Source organism: Aethalodelphis obliquidens, unplaced genomic scaffold (assembly GCF_003676395.1).
Source record: "Aethalodelphis obliquidens isolate GAN/ISIS:26980383/991018 unplaced genomic scaffold, ASM367639v1 scaffold42, whole genome shotgun sequence".
NCBI classification, from domain to species: Eukaryota; Metazoa; Chordata; class Mammalia; order Artiodactyla; family Delphinidae; genus Aethalodelphis; species Aethalodelphis obliquidens.
The window spans coordinates 10,248,130-10,269,221 of record NW_020837986.1 but is presented as its reverse complement, the minus strand read 5'-3'; the positions used below and the strand labels follow the sequence as shown (position 1 = coordinate 10,269,221).

Below are 21,092 nucleotides of genomic sequence, written 5' to 3'. Positions count from 1 at the left end.
ACAAACCGGCGTCCCCTGCATCGGCAGGCGGACTCTCAACCACTGCGCCACCAGGGAAGCCCATCAGTTGCTATTTTTGATGCTCAAATTGTCCCAAATTTGATGTCCAGGTTTTCCTTGTACTTTTCTTGTTCAGACCTGGCATCTTTTGGTGGAAAAAAATATTTAGAAAATGAAATCTGCATTCCAGAGTTGATCATTGCCTCTGGGATGTTACGGTTTTTAGACTAGCAGAAAATGTGTTTTGAAAATTGTGAGTTCAAGATGGTGATGGTTGCACAACAATGTGAGTATACTTAATGCCACTGAACCGTACACCTTCAAATGGCAAATTTTATGTATAATTTACCACAATAAAAATAACATAAAAATTGAGTTCATAATGATATTTGCAGTTTGAATTTAATGTCACAGGGTTTTTATTATACCTGTCTTATTTTGTATTTGGTTCCTAATAATATTAATATAATTATTTATTTCATTCTGTGATATTTATTATATAGTTTATAATATTATAAATATTATAATAAGTTACAATATTATAATAAATCTACTGAGTGAAGTTGAAAATTTCTTTGTGGTTCTTTTTGTCCACAGAATCTATCCTACAGAGAATACACAGTATATTGAATTCTAAAGGAACTTGAACTACTTCTTTCCCTGGTGGTTATGTTATCAATCTGATATACAGTTAGGTCCATTTGATGTGTTTTCAACTTTAGGGTTTGCTTTTTCCTCTTTTTCGTTTAATTTTATTTTTTGGTCAGGTAAATATATATATGAGTAACAATGAAATGTTCTCTGTTGAGAATCTAGAAGAGGATGTAGCCGTTTAATGCCACAATGTAGGGTTTTATTCAGTAGCAGAGTGACCTTCATCCAGGGTGTGTTTGAAACCCCAGTCCCTCTCTGACACTCCAAGGTCCCCTTGACTACCTGTCAGCCTCCTGGGGCCTCCAGTGGGCTGAATAGGCTGAGGACCATCTCAGTTGTAAATAACAACCTTCCCCTCACACTGCAGCTTAAGAATGATCTGTTGCTCTTCTTTAAAACTGTGCATGTTGCTCTTGAACCAATATTCTTCATCCCAGTAATGGGACCACCTGCTGAGCCGGTCTGTCCGCAAACCAAATAAGGATACCTGGAAGATGGGGTAAGACAGGAGAGGGCTGTGGGGCAGCAGGCTGGATCCTGCCCTGCTTCCATGCCCCCCAACCATTCCTTCAGCAAACACTCACTTAACATCAAGGGTGACAGGCCGCCTCCCGGAGCTGGGAGGAGAACGGAGCTCACCTTCCCCAGGGGAGACAAACTCTGAACACACAGAGGGACCCCAGAGCCCAGAAAAGACAGCACCAGCTAGCTGATTCTCATCATATTGGAGGAAGAGAGCATTCCTCGGGGAGACAAGGGGAAGGCATTCCAAGTAGAGGGAGCATCGTGTGAAAAGGCATGAGTCAGATGGTGTGTTTGGGGAACGCTGAGAAGCCCATGGTGTGAGCCTGGGAGAGAGGAAGGGTGGGGGGAGGGGTCAGACCATGCAGGGTCTTGAAAACCAGACAGAAAGATTTAGACTTAATGTGAAGTCCCTGGGAAAACGGACATTTTTAGTGGCAGAGGGATGAAATTCTGTGAGTTGCAGACGGTGTCTTACCTGGTCACAGGCGTGCAAGGCGTACAACAGAGCTATGAACCTCAAGGATGGAAAGTGATCGTTTTTTCCCAGCCATCTCTGCTGGACATACTGGAGGAAGCTGAGGCTGATCACTGAGACCTGGGGAAACAGAGGAGCGTGGTGACCTGAGGTCTGTCCAGTGGCTGCCCAAGCCACATCATTTTACTCCTTCCCCTTTTCCCTCCTGGTCCCTCACCTTGTCTTTGCTCTCTTTACTTCTACCAGGGACCTGGACTAAAAAATGATTGGGGGTGGGGGAGTTTCAGAGTCATTTGACACAGCAGCCCCCAAGCTTAGAGCGGTGCCCTGATATCTAGCAAGGGTCTCTCTGGAGTTCCCACTGTCACCCCTTACAATGCCGCACCCCACCATGCCCAGGATTTTTTGGCTTCCTCGTGATGCCCTCTTTCTGCAGTACCTCCATAACCCATTTCAGACCAGATGAATTCAGAGGAAGCAGCAGCAGCTGGGTGCCAGGATCCTGAGGGCTGTCTATCTCGGGATATGTAATGTGCACAGTGGTCATGTTCCCCACGTCTGTCTCAAAGCCTTGGACAGGGGCCTGGAAAGGAGGGCAGGATGGACATCTGAGGGAAGAGGAGGATTTGGCCTGACTTTCCTAGTCTCCACCTTTTACCCTGCACCCACCTGAGGACCATATCATGTTGGTCAATCTTGAAGCCGAGGCCAGAGCCCCGTAGGAACTTTTGAGTTTCCAACCACTGCACAGGTCTGGCACCCCACACGGTCCAGTGGGTGTGTGAAAGGTTCTTTAATTGACTGCTGGTTTTGATTCCCAAACTCCTTCTCTGACTTGATATCCTAAAGTTCATAGGACCACAGGAAGAAATTTAGGGGGTTACCCTAGGCTCCCAACCATCTGTAGAAGAAGGTTAGAGCCTGAGGCCTTGAAAGGAGAGATGGCCGGGGCCTGGGGTTGGGCATGGGGACTGGACAGAGACCGAGATTGTGCACTGACCAACCACAATAGCAAAGCATCAGAGGACATGGGTGCTTCTGACCTCATCAGGGGCTCAATGTGCATTTCAAAGCGTTCGTCAAACCAAACAGACTCTCCCGGAATGTGGAGGCAGGTAGAGCACTCCGTGGGCCCCAGATGAACAGATACACTTTCTTAGAGTCCCTGGGGCAGTGGCAGGTCCTTTAGCGGATCCTGGGCTTCTCCTGAGAGTCATTCTGGCTGGACTCCTGGTCCAGAAGGGAGGCCACCAGCCACATGTAAGCAGACAGACAGCTACTAGACCCAGCTTCAGGTATCGAACCCTCATCTCTGGCCCAGACGATGGTGCCCTAGCAGGCAGTAGATTGGCTCTGACACCAAGAGCTAGGAAGGAGGAAGGGCTGGGGTCATCAGACAACCCCAGCACCCCCTGTCCTGGTAGCTTCCGTTCCTCCCCCAACCCTTCACACCGCACCCCCTCCCAACACCTTACCTCTTGCCTCCCCAGCCACCTGCTAACCACTAGAAGGAACTCTGCCCAGGCCTGGGCTGGAGGCTGAAAGGATGGAAGAGGTGGCAATTGTGTCCTGTGGTCCCCCAGAGGAGACTGTTGGCCAGCGAGGTCTTTCATACCAGCCCAGTTACACCAGGGGTCTCATCACAAGAGAACACACTGTGACCGCCTCTGCGCAGGCGTCTTGGCAAGCCTCACCCCCACTTTGGCATCCAGCCCAGAGCCTGGCTGACAAGGGAGATGTGGATTTAAGCCTCAAGGGGACAGGAGGGTGAGGAGGGAGTGGCTGTGTGCCAGGTCTGATGTGGATGAGCAGGAGACCCAGAGGGGAAAGAAGGGGCCACTTGGAACCTCCTGGGTCAGAGAGAATTTACCATTCCGACAAAAGTGAGTATTTGGTGTAGTCAACCCTTGAAACCTCTCAGGGTTGGATTTCTTTTTTCTTTTCTTTTCTTTTTTTTTGAGGTTGTTACCAACGAAAATACATGAAAATTTCTTCCATAAAATATCAGAGTTCAGGGCTTCCCTGGTGGTGCAGTGGTTGAGGGTCCGCCTGCCAATGCAGGGGACAGGGGTTCATGCCCCGGTCCGGGAAGATCCCACATACCGCAGAGCGGCTGGGCCCATGAGCCATGGCCGTTGAGCCTGCGCATCCAGAGCCTGTGCTCCGCAACGGGAGAGGCCACAGTGAGAGGCCCACGTACCACAAAAAATAATAATAATAATAATAAATAAAATAAAAAGTAGATTTACATGTCCCAGTTATAACAAGTATACTTAGAAGTTTTCTGGGACTTTCCTGGTGGTCCAGTTGTTAAGACTCCGTGATCCCAATGCAGGGGGCCCCAGGTTCAATCCCTTGTCAGGAAACTAGATCCCACATGCCGCAACTAAAGATCCCACACATGGCAACAAAGATCCCACATGCCACAACTAAGACCCAGTGCAGCCAAATAAATCAATAAATATATTTTTTAAAGTTTTCCAAAAACTGAATTGTTTCCATCTTAAATTTTAGATTAAATTAAATTAAATTAAAATTTCAATTCCTCACTTGCACTAGATATGTTTCACTTGCTCATCCACCATATTGAATGGCAGGGGACTATAGGCTGATTCTGAAAGTCGAATATCTGTTACCAATGTTTACAATATTGCAACTACGTAAGTATTGTTTCCTATAAAATCTAGTAGTAAACTAGGACTACTTTCCTTTTATTGTTCATTAAACTTTCCTAGGAAATACTATATAGGAAATGAAATTTCTGAATCTTTTTATGTCTGGAAAAGTCATTATTCTGCCTATAGTGGGTAGAATTGTGTCCTCCTCCAAAAAACAGATTCAACTCCTGACCCCTGGTACCTGTGAATGTGACCTTATTTGGAAATAGGGTCTTTGCAGGTTAAAGTGAGCTCATACTGGATTAGGATGGGCCCTAATCTAGTGACTGTTACCCTTATAAAATAAGGGAAATTTAGGAATAGAAGACACAGGGGAGAGTGCCATGTGAAGATGGAGGCAGAGGTTAGACTGATGTGTCTACAAGCCAAAAATGGCAAGAGTTGTTAGCAACCACCAGAACTAGGAGAGAGGCATGGAACATATTCTGCCTCAGAATCTCCAGAGGAAATCAACCTGAATTTTGGACTACTAACCTCCAGAACTGTGAGAGAATAAATTTCCGTTTTAAGCTACCTAGTTTGTGGTAATTTGTTACGGCAGCCCTAGGAAACTAGTACAATGTCCTTGGGCTTGATTGATAGTTTGGCTGGGTATAAAAGATTCTAGATTTAAAAAAAAAAGATCCAAAGCTTGAAGGCATGTTCCATCATCTTCTAGCTGTCGTTCCTGTTGGCAAGAGTATGATTTTTTGATCCTTGTTAACTGTAGTAGTTGGAATTCTTAGTCTCAGAAAACAGAAACCAGACTGTGGTAAACTTAAGGAGAAAAACAATTCACTGGTTAAATATCATGCAGTTTACAGAATAGATGTGAAAGCTAGAGAACCAAGCTCAGGCTATAACCAAGGGAGACAAGATGTAGCCAAAGACTATCCCAGGAATGGCTGTCCTAGAATGTCACCACTCTTGCTACCAAAACAGAAACCTTGACACTGTGGAACACTGTGGTAGTTTAAATATGGCCACAAATTCTTTTCAGCTCCTTCCATTAGGAAAAGGAATCTATTTCCCCACTTATTGAATCTGGGGTCATTTTATGACTTGATCTGACCAATGGAATGCTGCAGAAGTGACACTATGTGACTTCATAACCTCAGCCTTAAGAGGCTTTGCAGCTTCCCCTCTTACTTGTAATGCTTCCACCAACATATGAAGAAGTCTGGGATGAAAGATTACATGGAGAGAGAGGCCTAGTCTCCTAGCAACTCCAGCCATCCCAGATGAGGCCCAGACATGTAAGTGAGATAATCTTAGACCATTGTCTCAACTAAGCAACCAGCTATCAACAGCCACATATGTGAACTCATAGATCATTAGAAAAACTGCCCTGTTGATCCACAGAATTGCAATAAATACTAATTGTTGTTTTAAGTCACTATGTTTCAAGGGAAGTTTATTATGAAGCAATACCTAATAGATACAGACGTCCTGCCCAGTTCACACTAGCCATAGAGAAAACTTTGTGATCATGATGTGAAGTTTCAGAGTTCATGAAATAACCACCTGATTGAACCCTCATAGGTCATATGCTATGTTCTAGCCTCCATGGGGTAGGAAGGAGAACTACTGGACCCATTTTGGATTCCATAGTGGGAGGCAGAATCCTCACTCTGCCTATCTTGAATCTGTTCCCAACAGAAAGAAGTGTTTTTCTCTCTCTCTCATCACAGTGCATATTGGCTTGGCTATCTCTCTCTCTCTAGGTTTTTTTTTTTCTCTCATCTTTTTATTGATAGTAAGCATTATGGCAGGAGTCTTTTTCTGCCATATATAGCTAGTTACAAATGGCTAGTATTTTTTCAACTAAATAGAAATGTATTTCTTATTCATATAGGTTAAAAATAGATAGGAATAGGGTAGTGTCTCTATTCTATGAAGTATTTAGACCTCCAATAAGATAATAATTGAGTCTCTGTCATCTTCAACATAAGGATTCCAAGATTTTCATGGGTACCAACACACAACAGGGTGTAGGGGAAGAGAAAGAGAATTGTATGTGGGAGAATATTTACACCAGGAATGGAAATAGTACACAAGATATCTGTACACATACAACGAACAGAAATAAATTACATTGCCATACCCAACTACAAGACAACCTGGAGAATGCGGTTTTATGTTTCCTCAGGAATAAGAGATGGGTTTGCTTAGCATCCAGCCAGTCTATGCGGTATCACTACCTCTACTTCCACAATTGCCTTATCCTTAGTCTACTCTCAATATCAGTTCTTGTGCAAAATACAAGATCAAACTGGCTAACTGGTGATTTCTGACTATTTCTCTAAGATATATTGGATTTTAAATTCCAATTAAGTTTGTTTCATCAAATAATAAAGCTTTTGACAAAAGAGGATGTTGTTACATTTTTCTGCAAAATCAACCATTCTAACGGGCTGTTTTTTTAGTCTCTTAATACAGTTTCCTGATTTTCCGTCAAAAACATTAGGCTAGGGCTTCCCTGGTGGCACAGTGCTTAAGAATCTGCCTGCCAATGCAGGTGACACGGGTTCGAGCCCTAGTCCGGGAAGATCCCACATGCCACAGAGCAACTAAGCCCATGTGCCACAACTACTGAGCCTGCACTCTAGAGCCCACAAGCCACAACTACTGAGCACATGTGCCACAACTATTGAAGCCCATGAGCCTAGAGCTCGTGCTCCACAAGAGAAGCCACAGCAATGAGAAGCCCGCACACCACTACGAAGAGTAGGCCCCACTCACCGCAGTTGGAGAAAGCCTGCGTGCAGCAACGAAGACCCAATGTAGCCAAAAATAAAATAAATAAAATAAATAAATTTATTTTAAAAAATAGGCTACTTTAAAAAATCTCAATGCTTGTCTATAAAAAAAACTCTGTTGTATATGAATATATGCTGCTTTTCTTTTTCTTTTTTTAATGCCTTTTAAATTTATTTATTTATTTATTTATGTTGCACCATGTTTTAGTTGTGGCAGGCAGGCTCCTTAGTTGTGGCATGTGAATTCTTAGTTGTGGCATGCATGTGGGATCTAATTGCCTGACCAGGGATTGAACTTAGGCCCCCTGCGTTGGGGAGCGCAGTCTTACTCACTGAACTACCAGGGAAATCCCTGCTTTTCTTTTTCTCAATGACATTTTTTCCAGTTTTACTGAGTTATATAGTCATATGACATTGTAGTCACTTAATAAGTAGGTACAGGGAATTTCCTGGTAGTCCAGTAGTTAGGACACTGTGGTGGCATGGGAGTAATCCCTGGTCAGGGAACTAAGATCCACAAGCCACACAGCGTGGCCAAAAAAAAAAAAAAATCAGTAGGTACAGAAAAATAATTTGACAGGGCTTCTCTGGTGGCGCAGTGGTTGAGAGTCTGCCTGCCGATGCAGGGGACATGGGTTCGTGCCCTGGTCCGGGAAGATCCCACATGCCACGGAGTGGCTGGGCCCGTGAGCCATGGCCGCTGAGCCTGCGCATCCGGAGCCTGTGCTCCACAACGGGAGAGGCCACAACAGTGAGAGGCCCGCATACCGCAAAAAAAAAAAAGATTTGACATATGTCTATATTATGAAATGATTACCACAATAAGTTTACTTAACATTCATCAGCTCACAAAGTCACAAATTATTTTTTCTTAAAGTGGTGACAACTTTCAAGATCTACTCACAATACAATCCTGTATTGTATTCAAATATACAATACAGGATTGCAGTGATGGATGAACAATTCTAAACACAGTTTTAAAAAACCTTGAGTTGAGTACTTTAAGTGGATGAATTTTATGGTATGTGAATTATATCTCAATACTACTATAGCTAGAAAGCTATTACCCTAGCATGCAACTTTCTTTGGTGAGTTCATGCATATCTTAACTCATCAGCAGTTCTTCCACATGTCTAAAATTAAAATTCTAATTACTATAATGTTTTAATTGTGGTAAAAATCTACCATCCAAATCATTTTTAAGTGTGTCGTTCAGTTAGTGTTAAGTATATCAGCATTGTTTTGAAACGTCTTCAGAACTTTTTCATCTTGTAAAACTGAAACTCTATACCCATTAAACAATAACTCCCCCTTCGTCCTCCCTCAGCCCCTGGAAACCATCACTATATTTTCTGATCCTATGGAGTTGACTACTCTAAAGAGGAATTATACAATATTTATCTTTTTGTGTCTGGTTTATTTCATTTCGCAAACTATCATCAAGTTTCATCCATGTTGCAGCATATGATAGGACTTCCTTCCGTGTTATGTCTTTAAATTTTGTTAAATATTAACTACATATAAAAGAACTATACCAAGAAAACAAACACCCATGTACCTATCTTAATGAATAGAACATTAATGCCAGGGTGGGAAAGGGGAGGGGAGGGATAAATTGGGAGATTGGGGTTGACATATACACACTACTATATATAAAATAGATAACTAATTAGGACCTACTGTATAGCACAGGGACCTCTACTCAATACTCTGTAATGACCTACATGGGAAAAGAATCTAAAAAAGAGTGGATATATGTACATGTATAACATTCACTTTGCTGTACAGCAGAAACTAACATAACATTGTAAATTAACTATACTCCAATAAAAATTCAAAAAAAAGAACATTAATACCATTGAAGACACTGGGTGCTCCTTTTTCCCCACCCAGATGTTAATGCTACTAGGAATTTTGTGTTTATCATTCCCTTGGCTTTTTCTTTTTACCACATCTATGTATAACTAAACAATATATCATTTAATTTGTGTTTTTGAATGTTATAGATATAATCATATCATATGTATTTTTGTGCAACTGCTTTTTTTATTCAGGTGAAATTCACATAACATACAATAAACCATTTAAGTGTACGATTCTGTGGCATGTAGTGTATTCAGTGTTATGCAGCCACCAACTCTCTCTACTTCCAAGACTTTTTCAACATCCCATAAAAACACACTGTACCAATCAAATAATCACTCACTATTCTCCCTGCCCCCAACCCCTGGTAAGCCTGAATCTGCTTTCTGTTTCTTTGAATTTGCCCATTGTGGGTATATCACACAAAATGAATCATACGGTATGTGACTTTTTGTGTCTGGCTTTGAAACCTCACAACTCAGATGGGATTCGAACCCATCCAAAACTCAGGTTGGGACCTGAACCCACTGTCTTTTTTTTTTTGACCATGCCACTCAGCTTGTGGGATCTTAGTTCCCCGGCCAGGGATTGAACACGGGCCCTCAGCAGTGAAAGCACCAAGTCTTAACCGCTGGACTGCCAGGGAATTCCCTCAAACCCACTGCCTTTTAATTGAAACTGCACACCTGATCTCAGGACTTAATGAAGCTCAGGCTCTTTATGTCTCAGTACAGAAGGAATTCAGTGAGAGGCAAAGTGATAAGTAAGAAGTAGATTTATTGAGAGAGATACACACTCCATAGAGTGGACCATGGACCATCACAGAAGGCGAGAGGCCCTGGGAGATGCACATTCCATAGACAGAACTCAATCCATCTCAAAAGCCTTGAGATTGGCCCTGAAATATGGGGTGGTTAGTGTTTATGGGCTGGGTAATTTCATAGGCTAACAACTGGGAAGATTATTAAAACTATTTGGGGAAGGGTCCGGGATTTCCAGGATTTAGGCCACCAAAATTTCTATTTTGGCTTTTTTTTTTTTTTTGGCTTATATATAGAAATTTATTTCTCACAGTTCTGGAGGCTGGGAAGTCCAAGATCAAGGCCCCAGCAGACTGGGTGTCTGGTGAAGGCCTGCTTCCTGGTTCATAGACAGCTGTCTTCTCGCTGTGTCCTCACATGGTGAAAGGGATGAGGGAGCTCTCTGGGGTCTCTCTTATAAGGGCACTAATCTCACTTATAAGGGCTGTGATTGGGGGTTAGGATCAACACCTTAACATTCAGCCTACAGCCCAGGCTTAGCACAGTAATGGCACAATAAAAGATGATTATTTGAACATGAATTCAACTGAAATTCAAGTAGAACAAAACTCCAAACCATATACTTACTCTATAGCTTAAAAAAAACTGTTCAGGGCTTCCCTGGTGGCGCAGTGGTTGAGAGTCCGCCTGCCGATGCAGGGGACACGGGTTCGTGCCCCGGTCCGGGAGGATCCCACATGCCGCGGAGCGGCTGGGCCCGTGAGTCATGGCCACTGAGCCTGCGCGTCCGGAACCTGTGCTCCACAACGGGAGGGGCCACAACAGTGAGAGGCCCGCGTACAGCCAAAAAAAAAAAAAAAACCTGTTCACTGTCATCTCCTCTACTAGAGGGAATTAAAGCTGGCCTGTTAAGTTGCCTGACAGGACCACTAAATGTCTAAATTGGGAATCGACTATATTCTATCCAGTTTAACCCTCTCTGTTAACACGGGGAAACAGAGGTCCAGGGAGTTCGAGAAAGTTGCCCAGAGACAGACAACTACTTTTGAGCTGGGCCAATTGTAAGACCAGGGTTCCTTTCACTAACCAACATCTTTTCATTTATGTGGCCTTTCACAGTTTACGAAGCACCTCCTCAGCTCCATGGCCTCATTTATTGTACTATATCCATGAGCTTACAGAGGTGGCTTTTGGGAGATTTTCTGCATCCTCAGACCAGTGTTGCCATAGCTTATTCTATACTGACCCTTAAATTTAAAAAATATATATGTACACACACATGTAAATGTGTGTGTACATATATATGCACATATGGAAGACACGGCACCACATCTCCCTGTGTCACCCCATGCAGGCCACACCCTGGCAGTCACAAAGCACAAAGAGAAAATGGTCTTCGGTTTCAGAGTTCCCGAGTTGCCACTGATGCTTCAATACTAAAGGGCTTAGAAGTGTTTACACTTTCAAGAGGAGTAGGAATGTTTTAGGCTTCCCTTTAACGAGTCTCATTTTGAGACAGGATGGCAAGGTTGGCCAGCCACTCTTCATGCAGTTTTTGTAGTAAGTCTTTCAGAGAATGAATGGTGAAGCCAATTCATTTCTCCTCCTGGAATTTGTCCTTCTTCTTTTTCTCTGTTGTGAGGTTATATTTTAAAGGTATGGGCATACAGACATGAAAGATACGGGCTATCACGTGAGGGAGGAAATCAGACAATAAATCAAAAGAAACCTACAGAAATTAAAAATCTGAACTCAGGGGCAGGGCAGGAGGCGACACGGTCTTTTCACAGAGCCGTTACACATAATGCAACTGTCCTCAAAAGCAGGAATGGAGAAGACTAGCCATTCAGCTGCAGAAGGAAGCTGGGGTCTTGGCTTTAGAGCTTTCACTGTCTTTAGCATTAGGCTGGGCAGCAAGTGCCTTTTCCAGAGTAGGCCAGAGAAGATAAGTCCAGTTTGGTTTTTAAGGCTTGGGTCAGCTCTGTGGCCAGCAGCTCGTGGAGGGACACACCGTCGTGGGAGTACACCCAGTTTCTCCCAGTCCAGTCGTAATGCTTGGGGCCGCTGGATGGTGAAGATAGCCAGATTTGCTTGTTTGGGGTCTGCTTGTTGATCACGTACGTTCCTAGATCTCCACCCAGATTAATTGTTAAAACACCACTCCCAAAGGAGACCTCATAGCCTTCAAATGTGTAAGGTTTGTCTGCAAGGTCTTCAAAGAGCTCTGCTAAGGAGTCCAGCATCTCCTCGGCCAGTCTTTCATAGGTGGTATCGTCCAGAGGGCCAGCGTCACCCAGAGTTCCTGTTGTCCTCAAATCCATCCAACAGACACACTGCTTTTTGACATTCAGGATCTGGTTGAGGCAGCAGAGGCTCGGACTGGGCTGGCTGGGTGTGCTGGCCGCGGCGGTCCCGGTGCGCAGGCCCCGGCAGCCGTAGAGCCGGGGGTCTTTCGTTGGCTGCGGGGCCACGGCGCGGGCCTGGGCAGAGCCCGGGGGCGCCGAGCAGGGCAAGAGGCTGGCAGCCGCTCGGCGCCCAAGCGTCCACATGCTCCTCGCAATCTGCGGCCGCTCATTTTGGCCTCTTAAGGCTGCCCTCGGAACTGTCCTGACGCTGGTGGGTGTGTCATTTAGCATATGCTGATGTATCACAACGAGCGTGTAATGAGGCTCAAGGTCCATTGGAAGTTGAATTTTCCACCACCTTGGGCCTAGTTTGTTCTAACCAGTTTATGTCATATCCTCAACGGCTAAGTCATTCTTTTAAAGGTTGTGCCCTGCCCCCTTCCCTCCTGTTTCATCTTCTTTCGCTTAGCATGTTTTTGAGGTTCTTCCAAGTTGTAGCATGTATTAATACTTTGTCCCTTTTAATGGCCGCATAATATTCCATTGTATGGACACGCCATAGTTTGTCCATTCATTTGGGTTGTTTTCACCTTTTGGCTATTGTGAATAATACTGCTATAGACATTTGTGTTCAAGTTTCCATGTGGACATATGTTTTCATTTCCCTTGGGTATCTACCTAAGAGTGGAATTGCTGGCTCACATGCTAATTCTATGTTTAACTTTCTGATGAACTGCCAAACTGTTTTCCACAGGAATGATGCACTGAGCTGCTGCCCATGGAACTCACTGGCCTTATCACATACTCACCCAGTTCATGGAAGTGCAGGAGATCTGTGAAGACTTAGTTTTGGCTCCAGATTTAGAAAAATAATAAATTAAAAGATAACCTGAAAACTCTTTTACAACAAAAATCCAGACTGCTGGTCAAATTAAAATTTTTAAAGTATTAAAATTTTTAAATTGTACCTATTTTTGAATGTATAATAGGGGTCTGTGGTACATAGTCCAAAAGGTATTAAAAAGTAAGTGAAAAGAAAGAATCTGTTCCCCACCTACCCAGTCTCTTCCCCAGAGGCAACTACCATTCCTAATGTCTTGTGTATCTTTCCTGAGTTAATTGGTAATTTTGCAAGCATATACATATATATTAATAAAAATTATTTTAAATGCAGAGCAGAGGAAAAAGAAAACAGGAAGTGGGACTTCCCTGGTGGCACAGTGGTTAAGAATCTGCCTGCCAATGCAGGGGACATGGGTTCAAACCCTGGTCTGGGAAGATCCCACATGCCGCGGAGCAACTAAGCCCACGCGCCACAACTAATGAACCTGCGCTCTAGAGCCTGCGAGCCACAACTACTGAAGCCTGTGTGCCACAACTACTGAAGCCCGCGTGCCTAGTGCCCGTGCTCCACAACAAGAGAAGCCACCACGATGAGAAGCCTGAGCACCGCAATGAAGGGTAGCCGCCACTCCCCGCAACAAGAGAAAGCCCGCGTGCAGCAAAGAGGACCCAACGCAGCCAAAAATAAAAATAAATTTAAAAATTAATTAATTAAAAAGAAAACAGGAAGTCCCCAGATGCCAGAAATGAAAAGAGAACTGAAAAACAGCATGGGGAGCGCTTGAGCTGCCTAAGAGGCTACCCAGGAACTTAGGAGTTTAATGCTCATGTGGGCAGAGGACCTTGATCCCAGGGGAGGCAGAGAATTGGAACAGAGGCCCCTACAAAGCCCTGGAAACCTCAAAGAGCTGAACCTTCAGCGAAAAGCTGGGCTAGAAAAACATTCACCCGCCAGCATAGGGTGAAATAAGGAGGCTTATCTCTTTTGTCCAATGGGAAAAGTGCTTCCCCCAAGACTCAGTCTGGGCCTGCACTTTGCACAGGGTTGGCTCTAAATTTACACCACCTGCATGATCTGGGGAACCAGGCAGAGAAATGAGTGTAAATATTCCCCCTGAGCCATGGAAGTCAAGTCTGGCCCTTCCTCACCTGGCACTGTCTTCACAGGTAAAAGAATGAGGCCAGAACTTTATTCAGTACCAGGCTGATTGCTATACAATTTCCTCTTGCCCTTTACCCCTGAACGTCCCCAGAGCCCTGCTGCTCCTGCTGCTGCAACCCCAAGACTCCCCTGCATTCAGGCCCAAAGGACGAGGACTTGTTTTACCCAGCAGGGTGTCCCATGTGAACGGTGTGAGCTTGTCCACTCTAGCTGACTTCCATTTCTGCTTCTGTGCTGTGTATGGACAGAATCTCCATTGGTCTGATTAACATCCTCCCAGTAACGGGGCCACCTTCCTTGCTTTTCTGCTCCAAATCCAAAGTGGGCATCCTGGTGGATGAGAGAGGGATGTGTGTCAGCAGGCTGAATCCTGTCCTCATCCCACCTCCCCTCATTCAACATCGAGGGTGACAGGCTGCCTCCTGGAGCTGGGAGGAGAACGGAGCTCACCTTCCCCAGAGGAGACAGACACTGAACACACAGAGGGACCCCGGAGCCCAGAAAAGACAGCACCAGCTAGCTGATTCTCATCATATTGGAGGAAGAGAGAGGATTCCCTAGGGAGACAAGAAGAGGGCATTCCAGGCAGAGGGAACAGCGTCTGAAAAGGCATGAAGCAGATGGTGTGTTTGGGGAACACTGAGAAGCCCATGGTGTGAGCCTGGGACAGAGGAGGGGAGGGGGGAGGGGTCAGACCATGCCAGGTCTTGGAAGCCAGACAGGAGCTTTTTTTTTTTTTAAAGTAGCACTTAAATTAGTGTGATTGAATCATTGGAGGAAGGTGTGTATTCAGCAGTGGATGGTGATCCTAGAGGCCGTCTTAGAATTGCACCTACTGCACTCACCAGTGCCAAAGTGAAAGCTTTGCTTGTCTGCTGGTGCCTGACTTCCATCCTCCCCTATGTGACAGAGGATGTCACAAGCCTGCATCTGACATTAATTAATTAATTTATTTTTGCTGTGTTGGGTCTTCATTTCTGTGTGAGGGCTTTCTCTAGTTGTGGCAAGTGGGGGCCACTCTTCATCACGGTGCGTGGGCCTCTCACTATCGTGGCCTCTCTCGTTGTGGAGCACAGGCTCCAGATGCGCAGGCTCAGTAGTTGTGGCTCATGGGCCTAGTTGCTCTGCGGCATGTGGGATCTTCCCAGACCAGGGCTCGAACCCGTGTCCCCTGCATCGGCAGGCAGATTCTCAACCACTGCGCCACCAGGGAAGCCCGACAGGAGCTTTTAAACTCTATGCTGAAGGCATAGCAGGGAAAAGTTTTAAGTGAGGAAAGGACAAGAATCTTTAACTGGGTCACAGGTGTGCAAGGCACAGAACAGAGCCACGAGCCCCTGGGATGGATACTGACCCTTTTATCCAGCCTGTTGCCCTGGGTGTACCTGAGGAAAGTGGGGCTGATCACCAGGACCTGGGGAAGAAGGGGGAGAGGGACAACCTGGGGCCCTTCCCACAGCAGCCCGAAGCTACATCTTCCTGCCTCTCATCCCCTTACCTGGTCTTTTCTATCTTCCATTCTACTAGGGAACTGGACCATCTTCCAAAATCTAAGGAAGAAGTAGGAGGTGGGGGAGTTTCAGCAGCCCCTGAGACCTGCAAAGGTCCTGCAGGTGCTCTCAATAAGCCAGCAGAGGGTCTCCCTGGAGCCCCCTCTGTCATCCCCTGCAGTGACCTCTCCTTACCCCCCATACTGAGAATGTCTGGGTTCCCAGACCATCACCTCTTCACTCAGAGCATCTGAAGTCCATGCCAGAACAAAGAGCCTCAGGAGCAGCAGATCCAGCTGCCTCCAAGAACCCTGGTCCCTGTCATTCCGGAGGGAGACGGACTGTCCTGTGGTTTGGTTCCCCAGCATCTCGAAGCCCTGAATAGGGACCTGGTTCATCCTGGGAAGGAAAGCAGAAACTGACAAAACTCTGGGGGCAGGCCTGGACGTCCAGTCCCCTGCCCCCTCCTCAGTGCCCACCTGGAGACCGCGGTGTGATTGGCACTCTTGCCGAGGCTGGCGGCCCACAGGATCTTCGAGTTCCCCACCGATGCACAAGTTCCACAGAAGAGATCAAAATGGCTCACCAAGGTCCTGGGAATCACCTTGAACAGCTTCTCCCACACTCTGCCCAGCTCGCTTGCTGAGTTCATGCCCTGAAAACAGCAGGAGGGAGGAGATTGGGGGTTGAGATCCAGGTATGGGCCCCCGGTGGAAGGAAAGCAGAGCTAGGTGGGTGAGACCTCCATCCGGAGGTCAGGGGTTGAGGCTGTGAAGATAGGAGGCACACGAAGCCAGGGCCGAGGGCAGGAGTTTGGGCCAGGAAGTGGGAGGTGGGCTGGGCCTGGGAAGGACAGGATGGGCTGGCCCAGTGTTGACCACTGACCGACCACGAGAGCACAGCGTCAGGACTGGTGGGCTCTGCTGCTCCCATGAGGTGCCCCATCGTCTTCTCGTAACCTACATCAAACCAGTTCCCTCCGGCCGTGTGGTGGCAGACAGAGTCGTTGAGGGTCCCGGATGGGCAGCCATATTTCCTGAACTTGAACGGAGGGCAGCTGCAACGCCATGGTACCACCTTCATCCATTTTTCGTGGGGTGCCGATTCCGGCTTCAGATCCAGGCAGGGGGCCATCAGCCACAAGATGAGCATCAAGGAGATGCACAGGACAAAAATCTGCCAGCAGCACTTCATGTCTGGCCCAGGCAAAGGCTCCAGTGGCAGGCAGCTGACTGGCTCCTCTACCTGGGACTGGGAGGGGTGAGGAACTGAGGCCACAGTTAGCCCCCCAACCCTCTGTCTTGTTGGCTTCCACAGCTCCCCAGCCCTCCACACCACACCTCCTCCCAACCCCTCATCTCCCACTTCCCTATCCATTTGCTCCCCTCCAAAGGGGACTCTGGCTGGGCCTGGGATGGGAGGTGTGAGAGCAGAGAGATAACATATGGTGTGTGCCCTATCCTCCCTGCAGGAGGAAGGCTGAGCTCTCAGTGGGGTCCTCAGTGCCACTGGGTATATCATGGCTCTCATCACAAAGTACACATTGTGACCTCCCTACTTTAGGCACAAAGCCACCACCCTAGCCTGTCTGTTACACACAAGCTGCCTGCACTGAGTGCAAGATGCACGCGGATAGAGACTGACCTTGACTGTCTTCTTTACCTCCGAATCCCTAAGACTGAGAATCATGTAATAAATATTTACAGGAAACAGGAACAGAGTGGAGAGGGAACCGTAGATACTATTTATGTGTGAAGCCCCCTCTCCAATAATGTATCTTCGGCTCAGGCCTCTCTTCTCTTCTCTAGACCCCATACCCAGCAGCCTGTCGCACCTCAGCTTAGATGTCTCAGAGACCTGTCACCCTGAGCAAGCCGGAGGCAGAACTCATGATGCTCCCTTTAAACCAACCCCTTCCCAAGACTTCTCTATCTCAACAGATGTTCCTCCATTCAGCCTGTTGCGGAAGCCAGAAACCCATGCGCTATCCTTGACTCCTCCTTCTCCTATGATTTCCAAATCATTTTTTAAAATTTATTTATTTTATTTATTTATTTTTGGCTGCATTGGGTCTTCAGTGCGGCGAGCGGGGCTATTCTTCCTTGCGGTGTGCGGGCTTCTCATTGCGGTGGCTTCTCTTATTGCAGAGCACGGACTCTAGAGCACGGGCTCAGTAGTTGTGGCGCACAGGCTTAGTTGCTCCACGGCATGTGGGATCTTCCCAGACCAGGGCTCGAACCCGTGTCCCCTGCATTCTCAGGCGGATTCTTAACCACTGCGGCACCAGGGAAGCCCTCCCAATCATTTTTAATCTATTTGTTTCTATCTCCAAACCACCTTCTTCATCTCCAGTGTCACTCCCTTAATTCAATCTTGGCCTGTGGAATATGTTAAAAAACAAAATGAAAAATTTTGAGTTGTTTTTAAGGTTTCAGAAGACAAGGAGGGTCAGAAATCATGCAATTTTACTTTTAAATCAAAATGTTTTCTTCCATAGGAGGAGAACAGTAAAACAGTTATCATAACTAGTGAAAATCTGCACTGGGTATTTTATAGATTAAAAAAAATTCACCAAAAAGTCTGAGTAAGGGACTTCCTTGGTGGTGAATTTTCAAATTCTTAATGGTGTCATTTGAAGTGCAGAAACTTTAATCTTGGTGGAGTCCAATTTATTATGTGGATCATGCCTTTGTATCATATGATTTGCCTAACCCAGGATCATGACGGGTTAGGGGTTACCTAGGTTCAACATAGTTTAGTGGTCAAGCCAATGATTGGTTGTAGGTTATGCTTAATTAAACAACTTGAGCTTGTAAGTCTTCGGCCCTTTACTAGTGGATCTCCATGTGGTTTGGAGAACACATTGACAATTCAGGCAGTTTACAAATTCACCCCCCTTTTGCTTTCTGCACGCTCGGGGTCTCACATTCAGCCAGGGATGACTAGATATCTAGGACACTCTCCAATCTCTCCTGAGCATGTGTATAGGCTTATGCAAGTGGGCAGCCTTCCCGACCACCAGGGATGCATGAACGCTTATTAAGACCCACTATGGCTATCTTGTTCCCAGATTTCTCTGTTAAATTTCTGGCTGGCTTACTGGTCTGTTGCTTGTTCCAACCAGTATCATGACCTCAGGATAGCTGCAGGGTTGGCTTTCCTTGACTGCTTGCCACTAGGTTGCTATTATTTTCAACAACACCCACAGGCAAGGGTTTTCCAAGCTCTGCTCCAAATCAAATCGGCCCCTTCCAAGGGCAAATCTCCTAGTGCTCACAAACGTCACCACTCTGGTAGGACTCTCACCACAGAGCTGGAGTGGGGAAGATGGGAGCAGTCACTGCCTAAAATGCCATGAAATCTCATTGTTCTTACTGAGCTTTGATAGGTTCTCTCAGATAAATGCTTCTCAACTTGATGTACGCCTTTGGTCAATTTCCAGAGTCCTAAGGTGATTGCTATGGCACTTTTGTATAGTTTCATCATTGTTTTTTTTTTTAAAGATCTTTTTTTAAAAATTTATTTATTTATGGCTGTGTTGGGTCTTCGTTTCTGTGTGAGGGCTTTCTCTAGTTGTGGCAAGCGGGGGCCACTCTTCATAGCGGTGCACGGGCCTCTCACTATCGCGGCCTCTCTTGTTGCGGAGCACAGGCTCCAGACGTGCAGGCTCAGTAACTGTGGCTCACGGGCCCAGTTGCTCCGCGGCATGTGGGATCTTCCCGGACCAGGGCTTGAACCCATGTCCCCTGCATTGGCAGGCAGATTCTCAACCACTGCGCCACCAGGGAAGCCCCCATCATTGTTTTTTTAAAGAGAGGATTTGCTGGGCTTCTCAGTCATTCTGGAAGCCCCATCCCTTAACCAATGCTCTCAACCATATGCTCTCAATCCACTGTTAATTTTTCTCTTCTATTATTATAAAATATTTCAAGGACACTGTAGTGAACAATATAATTAACAGCACTAGAGTTATGAATATGACATTATATTCATTATATAATGAACATAATGACATTCATGTAGCCACTATCCATTTTTTTTCAGATCTTAACATTTTCTGTTTTTGGTGTTCTGGTGTCTAGGTGTGAATATAAGCTTATTTGTTCCATTTGAATAGATTCGGGCTTCTTGAATATGAAAACTCATGCCTTTCATCAATTCTGGCTAATTCTCAGTCATATCTTTCCAATATTGCCTCTCCCTCATTCTCACTACTTGCTCCTACTAGAACTCCTATTAGTCATATGTTGGATTTCTTCATTCTGAAACTTTTATATCTATGATCTTATTTTTCTATACTACATGCTGGGTAATTTTTCCAACTCTTTCAGTTCCATATTTCTCTCTTTAATTTTGTCTAATTGGCGGCTTAACTCACTGATTTTTGAACTTAAATTACTATATTTTTCATTTCTAGAAATTATTTTACATTTAAATTTATTTTCAAGTATTCCTTCTTCATTACATTTTTATTGTTTCTTAAATATCTTTAATCACTATAAACTTACTGCTTTATAGTTTTTATCTGAAAGTTCTATGATCTCAAGTTGATAAGCATCTAATCATGCTGATGATGTTGTCTGTGAATCTTGATCATGCTGGATTGTGTCCTCATATGTTTGTAACGTTAGATCAGGTGCTCATTTTTAGCAGGGTTTTATCCTTGAGAATGCTATGTGGCTTAAATTGTGTGTGTTCCCTCAGAGCAGTTTCATGTTTGCATCTGCCAGGTACCCTCAATTTTATGCTAATTTCTCCACTTTGGAGCTTTCAGACTAAGCAGAGAATATAAATCCAAACCTCAAATGTGAGGACAGGCCTGTGATTATGATGTCACGGCAATGCTTAATTTTTCTGTGCTCTTGTGTTCCTATCCAGGACACAGGTTGAGACAATCTCAAGCCTTCTCTTTTTCTTCCTATACAAGTGGATAATTTTTTTCCAGACTAACCTTTTCCTATGGGTCTAGATCTGTCGGGACTCCATCTTTTTATTGAGGCCTCATCTGGCTGTCATCTCCTCTCTATGTAGGCATCAATATCCAATACCCAAAGAAGACCCCCACCCCTAGCTATTGGGTTGGCCAAAAACTTTTTGGCCAACCCAATATTTTGACAATGATTATAAGGCAAGTACAATATGGTCATGGGACAGTTCAGGCCATTTTACCGTGCTCAGGCTGTTTCGGTAAAATCAACCCCAGAGGCCCTGGCTCCTAGAGTACTTTGAGGTCCAGAAGAAATGGGTTGGAATCAGGCCCTGTCATTAATTCCTGTGATCTCCAGGCCACAGTTTCTCCTTCAGAAAATGGATATAAAAGTCACACCTGGGCTTCCCTGGTGGCGCAGTGGTTGAGAGTCCGACTGCCGATGCAGGGGTCACGGGTTCGTGCCCCGGTCTGGGAAGATCCCACATGCCGCAGACCGGCTGGGCCTGTGAGCCATGGCCGCTGGGCCTGCGCGTCCGGAGCCTGTGCTCCGCAACAGGAGAGACCACAACAGTGAGAGGCCCGCGTACCGCAAAAAAAAAAAAAAAAAAAAAAAAGTCACACCTACTTT

At 45.5% G+C, this 21,092-nt stretch overlaps 2 protein-coding genes and 1 pseudogene across 4 annotated transcripts; all 3 read right to left on the bottom strand.

Annotated features, from left to right (window-relative positions):
- Positions 1-563: 563 nt before the first annotated feature.
- LOC113605078 (CMP-N-acetylneuraminate-beta-galactosamide-alpha-2,3-sialyltransferase 2-like) lies at positions 564-3,016 on the bottom strand. The gene is made up of 3 exons (XM_027078077.1): positions 2,094-3,016; positions 1,655-1,774; positions 564-1,141 (listed from the first exon to the last, which is right to left on the bottom strand). Exons 1-3 carry the CDS (start codon positions 2,199-2,201, stop codon positions 986-988), a joined length of 384 nt encoding a protein of 127 aa, XP_026933878.1. The 5' UTR covers positions 2,202-3,016; the 3' UTR covers positions 564-985.
- A 5,970-nt stretch (positions 3,017-8,986) lies between these two features.
- Positions 8,987-13,267, bottom strand: LOC113605265 (frataxin, mitochondrial pseudogene; annotated as a pseudogene). Its single transcript, XR_003427131.1, has 2 exons — positions 10,557-13,267; positions 8,987-10,339 (listed from the first exon to the last, which is right to left on the bottom strand). The product of XR_003427131.1 is annotated as a frataxin, mitochondrial pseudogene (transcript).
- Positions 13,268-13,908: 641 nt separating this feature from the next.
- CUNH20orf173 (chromosome unknown C20orf173 homolog) lies at positions 13,909-17,606 on the bottom strand. Of its 2 annotated transcripts, none has more exons than XM_027078452.1 (4): positions 16,420-17,606; positions 16,014-16,189; positions 15,768-15,933; positions 13,909-14,374 (listed from the first exon to the last, which is right to left on the bottom strand). In XM_027078452.1, exons 1-4 carry the CDS (start codon positions 17,062-17,064, stop codon positions 14,180-14,182), a joined length of 1,182 nt encoding a protein of 393 aa, XP_026934253.1. In that variant the 5' UTR covers positions 17,065-17,606; the 3' UTR covers positions 13,909-14,179. The 2 variants fall into 2 exon arrangements, with proteins under 2 accessions (XP_026934253.1, XP_026934254.1); XM_027078453.1 differs by having other exon boundaries at positions 16,498-17,606.
- Positions 17,607-21,092: the final 3,486 nt, after the last annotated feature.

What these genes read in the sequence shown, in the direction of transcription:
- LOC113605078 (XM_027078077.1), bottom strand. Translation starts at nt 2,201, where the DNA reads ATGACCACTGTGCACATTACATATCCCGAGATAGACAGCCCTCAGGAT. An exon ending in GTCTGAAATGGGTTATGGAG is followed by an intron (nt 1,775 to 2,093) that starts GTACTGCAGAAA and finishes CTGTTTCCCCAG; the next exon opens with GTCTCAGTGATCAGCCTCAG. An exon ending in CCTTGCACGCCTGTGACCAG is followed by an intron (nt 1,142 to 1,654) that starts GTAAGACACCGT and finishes CCCATCTTCCAG; the next exon opens with GTATCCTTATTTGGTTTGCG.
- CUNH20orf173 (XM_027078452.1), bottom strand. Translation starts at nt 17,064, where the DNA reads ATGAGAGCCATGATATACCCAGTGGCACTGAGGACCCCACTGAGAGCT. An exon ending in ACGCTGTGCTCTCGTGGTCG is followed by an intron (nt 16,190 to 16,419) that starts GTCAGTGGTCAA and finishes TGCTGTTTTCAG; the next exon opens with GGCATGAACTCAGCAAGCGA. An exon ending in CAGATGCTCTGAGTGAAGAG is followed by an intron (nt 14,375 to 15,767) that starts GTGATGGTCTGG and finishes CTCATCCACCAG; the next exon opens with GATGCCCACTTTGGATTTGG.